Raw genomic sequence first — 12,108 nt, 5'->3', positions numbered from 1 at the left:
TTAAATGTAAGAATTGAAACTATAAAACTCTTAGATGAAAACATTGGACAAAAGCTTAGAATTACATTTGACAATGACTTCTTGGATTTGACAGCAAAGTCTCGGGCAACAAAAGAAAAGATAAACAAATTGACCTTTGAGAAAATTAAAACATTTTGCACATCCCAAGACACTCTCACTAGACTAACAAGGCAACCCACAGAATGAGAGAAGATATTTGCAAATCATGTGTCTGATGAGGGACTAATATCGACAATGTATAGAGAACCCCTAAACCTCAGAAGCAAAAAACAACTGGATTCAAAATTGGCAAAAGTCTTGAGTAGGCATTTCTCCAAAGAAGAAATACAAATGATCAATAAGCACATAAAAAGTTTCTCAACACAGGTATAATATAGATGAAACTTGGGGACATTATGCTGGGTAAAATAAGCTAGTCACAATAGGACAAATACTGTGTGATTCCATTTATATGATATACTTACTATTTTCAAATTTATAGAGACAGAATGTAAAATGGTTTTGCCAGGACCTAGTGAGAGGGAGGAATGGGATTTTATTGTTTCAAGGGTATAGAGTTTCAGTTTCATAAGATGAAAAAAAAGAACTATGGACATGATGGTGGTGTTGGTTGCACATTATAAATATATTAAATAACACTGAACTGTATATTAAAAATGGTTAAGATGATAAATTTTGCTATGTGTATTTTATCACAGTAAAAAAAAAGTTATCAGTTAAATTAGACTTTATAGTAAATAATAGATTTTTTATCCTTTGAGGGAGAATTTGATTTTTGACAGTAGTTATATAAGTTTTTGGGGGCCTGGTCTTGTTAGTATTAGGAGTAGTTAAACTTGTTACGTTTTATTTTTTTATTAAAATTTTTTTTTAAGTTTATTTGTTTATTTTGAGAGAGAGAATGTGAGGAGGGTAGAGGCCGAGAGAGAATTCTAAGCAGGCTCTGCAGTGTCCATGCAGAGCTTGATGTAGGGCTCAGACTCACAAACCGTGAGATCATGACCTGGGCTGAAAGTAAGAGTAGGATTCTCAACCACCTGAGCCACTCAGCACCTAGTGGTTAAATTTGTTATTAACATTTTTGGTCCACAGTAAGACCTAAGAGTAACTTGGGGTAATTTTTGTATGGCCTATACATCTTGTAAAGATAATTTTACACTTAGAGCAGAGCTGCAAAAATAGTACATTGCATTTGCTTGTTATTTTTCTTTTTTTTTTAGTTAATAATTTTTAAATTTACATCCAAGTTAGTTAGCATATGGTGCAATATGATTTCAGGAGTAGATTCCTTAATGCTCCTTCCCCATTTAGCCCATTCGTCCTCCCACAACCCCTCCAGCAACCCTCTGTTTGCTATATTTAAGAGTCTCTTAAGTTTTGTCCCCCTCCCTGTTTTTATATGATTTTTGCTTCCCTTCCCATATGTTCATCTGTTTTGTATCGTAAAGTCCTCATAGGAGTGAAGTCATGATATTTGTCTTTCTCTAATTTCACTTAGCATAATACCCTCCAGTTCCATCCATGTAGTTGCAAATGGCAAGATTTCATTCTTTTTAACTGCCGAGTAATACTCCATTGTATACATATACCACATCTTCTTTATCCATTCATCCTTCGATGGACATTTGGGCTCTTTCCATACTTTGGCTATTGTTGATAGTGTTGCTGTAAACATTGGGGTGCATGTGTCCCTTTGAGACAGCACACCTGTATCCTGTGGATAAATACCTAGTGTACAATTGCTGTGTCGTAAGGTAGTTCTAGTTTTAGTTTTTTGAGGAACCTCCAGACTGTTTTCCAGAGTGGCCGCATCAGTTTGCATTCCCACCAGCAGTGCAAAAGAGATCCTCTTTATCCACATCCTCGCCAAGATCTCTTGTTGCCTCAGTTGTTAATGTTAGCCATTCTGACAGGTGTAAGGTGGTATCTCTTTGTGGTTTTGCTTTGTATATCCCGGATGATGAGTGAAGTTGAGCATTTTTTCATGTGTTGGTTGGCCATCTGGATGTCTTCTTTGTAGAAGTGTCTATTCATGTCTTCTGCCCATTTCACTGGATTCTTTGTTTTTTTGGTGTTGAGTTTAATAAGTTATTTATAGATTTTGGATACTAACCCTTTATCTGATATGTCGTTTGCAGATATCTTCTCCCATTCTGTCAGTTGCCTTTTAGTTCTGCTGGTAGTTTCCTTCGCTGTGCAGAAGCTTTTTATTTTGATGAGGTCCAAGTAGTTCATTTTTGCTTTTGTTTCCCTTGCCTCTGGAGATGTGTTGAGTAAGAAGTTGCTGTTGCTGTGGTCAAAGAGGTTTTTGCCTGCTTTCTCCTCAAGGATTTTGATGGCTTCCTGTCTTACATTATTAGGTCTTTCATCCATTTTGAGTTTATTTTTGTGTATGGTGTAAGAAAGTGGTCCAGGTTCATTTTTCTGCATGTTGCTGTCCAGTTTTCCCATCACCACTTGCTGAAGAGACTGTCTTTATTCCATTGGATATTCTTTCCTGCTTTGTGAAAGATTAGTTGGCCATATGTTTGTGGGTCCATTTGTGGGTTCTCTGTTCTGTTCCATTGATCTGAGTGTCTGTTCTTGTGCCAGTACCATACTGTCTTGATGATTACAGCTTTGTAATACAGCTTGAAGTCTGGGATTGTGATGCCTCCAGCTTTGGTTTTCTTTTTTCTGATTGTGTTGGCTATTCGGGGTCTTTTGTGGTTCTATAAAAATTTTAGGATTGTTTGTTCTAGTGTTTGTTTTTTCTTACTCTCCTACAATTAGTGGTACTTCTTCAGTCTTTATCTTTTGTGACTTTGATACTTAAAAAAAAATTTTTTTTTTAATGTTTATTTTTGAGAGAGAGAGAGAGAGAGAGTGCAAATGGGAGAGGGCAGACAGAGAGGGAGATAACAGAATCTGAAGCAGGCTCCAAGCTCTGAGGTGTTAGCACAGAGCCCATTGTGGGATCGACCTCATGGACCATGAGATCATGACCTGGGCCGAAGTTGGATACTTAACCAACCCAGCCACCTAGGTGCCCCTTGATGTTTTGTTTTTGAGAGACAAACAGCACAAGCAGGGGAGGGACAGAGAGAGAGGGACACAGAATCCGAAGCAAGTTCCAGGCTCTGAGCTATCAGCACAGAGTCTGACATGGGGCTTGAACTCACGAACTGTGAGATCATGACCTGAGCTTATTTTGGACACTTAACTGGCTGATCCACCCAGGTGCCCCTCATGACCTTGATACTTCGGAAGTGAGGTATTCAGTGGTTTGTTGGTTTTGGTTTGTTTGATGATTTCTCTTGATTAGATTGAGGATATGCATTCTTTGGAAGGATATCATAGAGGTGAGGTACTGTTCTTGATACATCTTAACGGGGTGCAAGATGTCAGTATGTATCATTGGTGGTGTTAACCTTAATCAGTTGGTTTAGGTGCTGTCTACTAGGATACTATACTACAAATTTACTGTTTTTCCCCTTGTCATTTCTAAATATTCTGAGAGAGATACTTTGAGTCTATGCTTAAACTTTTACCCACTAATTTTAGTGTCCATTGATTTTTCTTGCCTGTGAGGGTTGCTGTGAAATTCTAGTGGTGACTTTTATATTCACCTCATTCTTTATATGTTTACGAATCCTTTTGTTAAGAAGAGTTGTTCGTTTTCCCCATTATAAGTTTTTTACAGTCACTTTTTGTAGTTGTTTTGGTTAAATTCCAATTGAACTCTACCAGTATATTTTAATTTGAGGAAATCTGACAGTTCTTTTAATAAGTTTAGGACTGTTCAGTTTAGAATATAATCTGTAAACTCACTTCTTTGGTGCATTGTATATATCACTTTCTAAAGTTCATTTTTGTGTGGGTCTCATTTTTTGTTATTTGTAAAGTAACTTTTTTTGGTAGGAATCCATGTAACTATTCAGATGATTTTTCTAAAATGAAGTATCTCAAGTTACAAGTTGGGGGAACCTAGTGAATTATATTTTGTGTTAATATGTGGTTTAAAACTTGTTAATTTAGTAACTATATGGGAGTGAAAACATACCTTTGTTTTTTTTTTCCTTCATAGGCTTGAAAAGGAATATACTACAATAAAAACTAAAGAAATGGAAGAGCAAGTTGAAATTAAAGTAAGCATCTCAGGACTTTTAAAAGTACGAAACATAAATTTATTGAAGTCAGTGTTTTTTATATATATATCTCTATATATATCTATATATATATCTATATATTGGTTATGTTGATATATTTGATATATTTATTTTCTGGAGCAAATTTAGCAATAATGTTTATATTGACTTACTGGTAAATTGATTTACCATCCCACTAGATTATAGTTAAAAATGAACCTTTCAAAAACCAGAATAATGTAACAAGGGGTTTTCATTCTAGTGTGAGAGCAGCTTTATTTCCAGATTTGTTGATGGGCCACCAGGAGAAAATACTTCTGTGGGGAAGATAATTATCACTCCATTGAAGCATATTTTAAAAAATTGCAGAGAAGTTATTCCATAACATGCATAGATTAACAGTAGTGTAGTCTAAGGTAGATGAAACTCGTTGCACCAGAACTAATTATGGCTGCCTTAGAGCTGCGGGAAACTTGGGCTAATTGAATTTTCTCATCTGTAAGCCAAGGTTATACTTTTGAACTCTCCACAGAAATAGGTAGATTGCCAACTTAAGGGATGTATAATCCTATATATACCTTAAAATTCTTATTTGTCCCCCCTTTAGGCTAGAAATTCTTAAGCTGAGGATCTTTGGCGTTGTTTGAGCTGGGAGTTAAGGATAGTTGTATTGGCTTTATGCTGATATTTTAGGATGGGGATAATGAGTAAGAAGCATGAGTTAATGAAGGAACTCAGTGACTCACTGATCCAATTTCTTATGTGTCTATATTCTCCCCCTTAACACACACACACGCACATGCAAATGAAATAAGTTTTGTGAGTGTCCCCACCTTTTTTTTTTTTTTTAACTCTTTTAATGTGTCTGAGTTTTGATTTAGACCTGGCAAGGCATTAGATGATTAATCACCTTACTTATACTTAATTAGCCATGTCTTAATTCACCTTTGCTGTAAAATACCACTTCATTACTCACAATCCACAGGCCCTTTTTACAATTAAGGGAATGAGTTCTATTAAATTGGTATTCTTTCTTGGCCATGGTCCTCCTCAAAAGCCTCTTTGGAGACAACCACTCCTATTTTTCTTTGTGACCTCTTTCTCATCTGTCTCCCTTTTCTAGGTGTTTTATTTTCATTTCTATCAGTATTCCCTGTCAATTGGAAATAGATACTTCTACATTTTTGAGAGAGAGAAGGAAAAGACCTGTGTGGATGTTTTTCCCTCCTTTTAAAAAATTCTGTCACCCAACTGCTGCTCTACCATTTGCTTTTCTTTTAGGTACCATGAGTAAGAGTAATATTAAATCATACCCTCCACTTCAACCTACTGAAAGTGGAAAAGTACGTCATCCTGATGAGTGGGGAGAGAGTATGGGTTATCGCACACCACGAATATTCGGAACTGCAAATCAAGAATCTGAGGATGGGAAGCCATCCTGTTCATTTCACCATGCTATGTGATTGCAAAAAAAAAAAAAAAAAATCACAGATCTATGAACCATCTTTGCTCTTTTTTTTTTATAAATTTTTTTTTTTAATGTTTATTTATTTTTGAGACAGAGAGAGACAGAGCATGAATGGGGGAGGGGCAGAGAGACAGGGAGACACAGAATCGGAAGCAGGCTCCAGGCTCTGAGCCATCAGCCCAGAGCCTGACGCGGGGCTCGAACTCACGAACCGTGAGATGGTGACCTGAGCTGAAGTCGGACGCTCAACCGACTGAGCCACCCAGGCGCCCCTGAACCATCTTTGCTCTTAAAGAAATTTCTTCTAAACTTAAATGGCATGAATAGTAGTAATACCAAGAGGCCTTTTCAGAAAGATCTTTAGCACAGTTTATCTTGTATTTGAATTTTTTTTCAAACTTGAGTTTTCGGGGAAGTTTTATAGTTCATATACCTCACAGAATACTTTTGAATGCCAGCTCCATGTGTCTTAGGGAAAAACAGATGGCATAAGTATTTATAGAGAAGAATCTCGGTGGGGGAAAATGAAAGTTCAAAAAGTTAGTCAACACATTGGATAAATAAAGTCTGTTGATGTCAGGTAGTTTGTTCTTTTATAAAATTTTGTTTCCATGTTGTTTTTTTCTTACTCTTGTACCATTTTCATCTCTTTCTTCACTCCTACCCCCCAAAGGACAAAGCCACAATAATTTTTGTACTCTACTTTTTGTTTTACTTTATATAAGCTTGAGTCTCTGATGTTTTACTTGAACCTGGCAACTCATCTCAGTCATAATCAGATGACCATCTCATTTACAGTTAGTTATCCATGTATTATTTGAGCCTTTCTCTCCAAAGGGATGTGCCACTTACTTAATCATTCCCTTTTCCCTTCCCCCCAAGGTCCCTTGTGCAAATAAATGAGTTCTCTTAAACTAGTGCTTTCTTGCCTTGGTCCTCCTCAAAAGCCTTTGGAGAGAATCTTACACTGTTTTTTACACAAGCAAATAGTATATGATCATCAAATTATTTGATGTTTTGATACGGAAGTAAAAAATCAGCCATTGATGTGTTAAGGTTTCCTTTTTTTTTTTTTTTTTTTTTTTTAAATTCTAAGACCTTGGGGTTGTTAACTTTTTATTATTAGAGTTGTATCTGGAAGCTCTCTGATGAAAATGTAACTTTTAAGTATTTTCTACCCCCTCTCGAAGTATTATAGAAAAATTTTGTTAATAATGGTTTCATATGGAGAATCTTACATTTTATTGTGTGAAATTTTTTGTTAATAGAAACAGCTTTATCAGTATCTTCTTCCAATCTATTGATGTTCCACCTGAGGGGGAGGAGGTAAGAAATATTAAAATTCTAGCTTATATTAGGGTACCTCACAAATCTTTAAAAAAGAAAAACCTTTATTCCCCCACTCTATTTAAGACTGACATATGAATTAATAATCTAATATTCATATTTAAATTTTGTGCTTTAGGAACATAGAGTTTTAAGCCCTACAAATAGGAGGAGTTAGAGATTCTGACTGGTTTTTAGCCAGAAGTTAAATTATGAAGTATTCTAGATATGCTGGAAAACAGAGAATAATGTAAAAACACTGTGTATTCACTGCTTGGCATAAAAAAATAAATGTTATCTGAATTACCCAGGAATTATATTTAATAGTCAGTGTGAAGTGTTATAGTAATGACACATTTATTTAACACTTAATATGTAAAGGGTCCTTTACAGGCATCATCTACTTTTACTCTTCTGATAACCTCATGAGAGGGTTCTTAACTCATCTTTTTGAGCTTCAGTAAGCTCAAAAATATGCTAGTGGTCACATTGCTAGGAAATGGTGAAAGTCAAGGATTTGAATTCTGATTTATGTTTTACTAAGACCAATATATATTCCTCAGTGTATGCACTGTGCTGCTTTCCAAAAGAGACTTAATGCATTGTGATATGAGAAGGATTTGAATGCCCAGTTTTCTGTAGCATCACAAACTTTTCATTAAAAAACTAATGGCTATGTAATAATATCCAAAGGGATTTATTCAAGAAGTCATCCATTTAAAAGATACTTGCAGGTCCTACTACATGTCCAAGCAGTGTTCCAGGCACTAGATATGTGTTTCTGATATATACCAATTTATGTGCTCATGGAGCTTGCATTCTAGTATGGAAGTCAGACAATAAACAAAAAAGTAAAATATGTAATATTTTAGATGATGATAAGTGTTAAATGGAGGAAAAAAAAAACCCTCAGGTAAGGGAGAATAAAATGGTAGTTTTTGGATTAAAAATTTAGAGAAGTTGACCAGATTATTTTTGAATAAAGATCTGAAGGAAGTGAGAGAGCTAGATATATAGGTATCTTGAAGGAGAGCAGAATCTGGTCAGGACTGTACCCCATGAGGAATAATAAGGAGACCATGGTGGATGGGACAACATGCATGATGAGGAAAGTGAAAGGAGGTAAGATGTTGTGCAATGCAGATAGTGTAGGTTGTTGAACATGTGAAGACTTTGGCTTTTAATTTGGAGAACCATTTGGGGTATTAGTGGAGGAAGAGAAGATCTGACTGAAGTTTTCATTGGATCCCTCTGGCTGCTGTGTTGGGAGTAGATTGCAGGGGACAGGAAAACTAAGTAGAGGCTGATGAAGTACTGCAGGGAAGAGATGATGGTGGCTTGTACTGACTTGGTAAGAAGTGATTGTTTTCTGAATAGATTTTAAAGATAAAGCTGACAAGTTGATTGTGGAGGTGTGAGAGGGTTAGGAAGTGAGCATTTTGGTTTTAGTATGTAGAAAAATCGAGTTTCCACTACTTGAGATGGAGAAATCTACAGGAGGATCTGGTTTGGGGACGAATATCAGGAGCCCAATTTGAGATATTTTAAGTATCAGAAGCCTAGGAGATATTCAAGTAGAGCCTTGAATATTCAGTTGAATTTAAGAGAGGACAGACTTAAAATATGAATTTTGCAGTTATTGACAGAATGATGACAGTAAAAGCCATGAGAGTGGATGAGATTACCTGGGGGATGAGTGTAAATGAAATAGAGAAGAGAGTTCAAGAGCTGAGCCTGAGAGTAAGCCAACATTTAAGTTGGAAAGATGAGAGCAAAGCTGGAGAAAACTAGGGAGGTATAGTATCCTAAAAGCCAAGAGAAAAGAGTGTTTCAAAAAGAATGATTTTACTGTGTCAATGCTAAGGAGTATTCTTGTGAGCTGGAAATGGAGAAACAAATGAATTTATCAACATGGAGATAAACTGGAAAAGGGCAGAGAAGTGGTGAGAACTAAAATTTGAATGAAACAAGAAAAAATTGGAGATAGGGAGTATCGATACCTTTCAGAGATTTGCTATAAAGAAGAGAGAAATGGGACAGGAACTTAGAGAGAGGGTCACGACATTGAGGAAATTTTGGTTTTTCTTTACTTTTTGTTAAGATGGGAGAAATAACCACATTTTTATGGTGATAACCGAGTAGGAAAAATTCATGACGGGAGAATTCAGGGGTAATTGCTGGAGTCATCAGGGTTTAGGATTTAGCTCATAGGTAGGAGATTTGGTCTACTAACATGGATAGTTAATCCACAATAATGAGAGAATCTAAAATATATGGGAAAAATGTAGGTAAGATGTAGGATGTGGTTGTGGGAGTTTGCAAAGTTCTGTTATTGCTTCAATTATTTTAGTGAAATTAGAAATAAGATTATCAACTGAGAGTGACAGTGGGGTGGAGGGTTGCTGGTTTGAAGAAAGAGGTGCCAAGTAGGAAACAGTGATCTGAGAGGGTGAGAGAAGGAACAGACTAAGGAAATAAATAAGAGTCCAACTGAATTTAGTGATGGTTAATTTAAATAAACATCATGGTTTTTATTTTTCTTCAGTCATATTTACCAGCATAGGTGCAGACACAGAGTTGTCAGTATGTTGACTCAGTAGTTGTTTTACCAGGCAAATGTGCTAACTCCTAAGGGGAGTGGGCAAAGGGGAGGATAAAGGCAAGGGATCATCTATGATGATTGGAAACTAAACTTTGTAAAGAGGGAAGAGAGCACATCAGAGTGGGGGACAGTGAAAAGTTGATAGGATCAGTGAATTGTCCAAGAGGAGGATTATTAAGTTTAGGTTATTTCATAAAATGAGTAAGCTGGCAAAAATAAATTGAGTTGTTACAAAGTAAAATTCTCCCATTTTGGTATATTTTGTTTTTTGTTTTTTGTTTTTTTTCATTTTTCGGTATTAAAAAGCGTGCATATAGTTTGAGTGTTTGCATATAAAGATTTCTGGCACCTTATGTTTTCTTAGCCAGTTGTAAAAAGAATTATTGAATTGTAGGATATTAGTATTTTTAAGACTTTTGATATGCATTCAGTAAATCTCTTAAAGAGTTTTTCCAGGGTGTCTTCTTTTTGGCAGCGAATTTCTATTCCACTAACACCTTGGTGGCTACATTAGGTGTTTCATTCTGGCTCTCCATCTCATTTTCTCTTTTCTAACTTAGTAGGGCAAAAATGTCTCTCCCTCTCTTTTTTCTTAAGTGTATGCATCTATTAGTCTTGTTCTTTATGATTTTTACTTTAAAGTTTAGAAAACATTCTTAATTCGCTCTGGGAAATATGATTAAAAAGATACTCAAAAATTAGAAATCAGTCAAGTGATAGATTTTAGTCTGCTTTCCTATATATCAGCAATAAACATTTCAAAAATATCTGAGAAAAAGAAATTCCACTTAAAATAAGAATAAAAGCATATGTAAGAACCACCTAAATGAAAAATATGTCATCACTAAAAAACTTTGCATTAAGGCATTTAAAAAAGCTGTGTACAGGGGAGAGACACAAAGAACTCCATGTTATATAAAGTTATGATTTCCCCCATCAAATATTCGTTAGCAAATCCAGTCATTAAAAAAAATCTAAAGAATACTTTAAACAATAGACAAAAGTTAAAAAATAGTATTCGTGCCTGACTTCAACAATATTATGAGCAATGCTTATCATTAATCAAGTTTTTGGTGTTATGCTGTCTCATTTATGAGAAAAATTTATTCATCCCATATCACTGTATGTTTTATTACTCTAAGTTTCTGAATGTTTTTTTTAATGTTTATATTTGAGAGAGAGACAGAGTGCAAGCTGGGGACGGGCCGGGGGGGGGGGGGGGGGGACACTGAATGCAAAGCAGGCTCCAGGCTCTCAGCTGTCAGCACAGAGCCTGATGTGGGGCTCCAACTCATGAACTGTGAGATCATGACCTGAGCTGAAGTCAGGCCTTTAACCTACTAAGCCATCCAGGCACCCCTACTCTAAGTTTCTGGATGAGTAAATGGAGAGTCTAAGATGCTGAATGTTAATGGTAGAGGGAGTATTTGAACCTAAACCTACCTAACTTCAAAACACACTATCGTAACTAACTTAGTAAACTAGTAGTTAAGGTTTTTGGAGGATAAATAAAATGTAAGAATGGAAGAAATTAGCTCCACCAGATGTTAAAGGGGATTACAAAGGTACAATTACCAAAATACTGTGGTACTGGTTCAAAAAAGAAACACTCAAAACTTAATAGGTAATCCTGAAATAGTCTTTAATACCGATAAAGCCTATTATATTTATCAATATATGATGAAATAAATGCCACATACATGAGGAATTGGTTTATTTAAAAAGTCATTTTCAGATATTTGGGTAGATGTTAGGAGAAAAATAAATTTAGCTTATTATTTATAGCAAAATTTCAGAAGATTTAAAGGGGATGGGGGAAACCAGGTGAATGTTTTTAGTTCTAAATTTTGTGATACTTTAGCATTATTTCAATTGTAACATTAACTTTATTCAATCAATTGTCTGGTTGAACTTAATTTTCTAAGTCCTAGGATAAACAATATTTTACTTTGTTGATGAAGTATGTTGAGACCATTTTGAGAATGCCATTTATTTCTTTGGATTTTCAGACTTTAAGAACATCTATTAATTGCTTATTTGTCTAAACCACTGTGCTGAATATAATATGAATAGCCAAGAAATGAAAAACACTTCCTTCTCCTCAAGCTATTTTGTAGTCTGAAGTCACACATAAAATAACAATGATTTCAAATCATCTGAATGTGTTCTAGTGGATAGAACAAGAAAATCTAATTTGCAAAATTTATTATTATTATTTTTTAATGTATAATGTTTATTCTTGAGAGAGAGAGCACGAGCATGGGAGGGGCAGAGAGAGACAGAGACACAGAATCCCAAGCAGGCTCCAGGCTGTCACCTGTCAGCACAGAGCCTGATGCAGGGCTCCAGCTTACGAACTGTGAGATCATGACCTGAGCCGAAGTCGGATGCTTAACCAACTGAGCCACCCAGGCCCCCCTAATTTGCAAATGTTTGTAATAATTCTAAGATTTATATGTTCCAGTTTGTGGTCCACTTAATAAGATACAATAATTTATAGAATCTTTATTTCCTTGGTCTGAGACTTTATAGGTTATATATAAACTATATTTTAGTCTTTACTG

The 12,108-nt window shown here is 35.5% G+C and overlaps 1 protein-coding gene across 16 annotated transcripts in view; it reads left to right on the top strand.

Annotated features, from left to right (window-relative positions):
* EVI5 (ecotropic viral integration site 5) overlaps window positions 1-12,108 on the top strand; it is a 231,241-nt gene that overhangs the window by 102,767 nt on the left and 116,366 nt on the right. For 13 of the 16 annotated variants that reach the window (XM_027058598.2, XM_027058590.2, XM_027058587.2 and 10 more), the window contains one exon: window positions 4,088-4,172. In XM_027058598.2, coding sequence (XP_026914399.1) covers window positions 4,088-4,172 — 85 coding nt within the window. The remainder of the gene's footprint in view (window positions 1-4,087; window positions 4,173-12,108) is intronic. The other 3 variants (XM_053214449.1, XM_027058588.2, XM_027058593.2) reach the window with 1 other exon arrangement.

The sequence above is a fragment of the Acinonyx jubatus genome, chromosome C1 (genome assembly GCF_027475565.1).
Source record: "Acinonyx jubatus isolate Ajub_Pintada_27869175 chromosome C1, VMU_Ajub_asm_v1.0, whole genome shotgun sequence".
In the NCBI taxonomy this organism is placed as follows: Eukaryota; Metazoa; Chordata; class Mammalia; order Carnivora; family Felidae; genus Acinonyx; species Acinonyx jubatus.
This window is presented reverse-complemented; position numbering and strand designations above follow the sequence as displayed.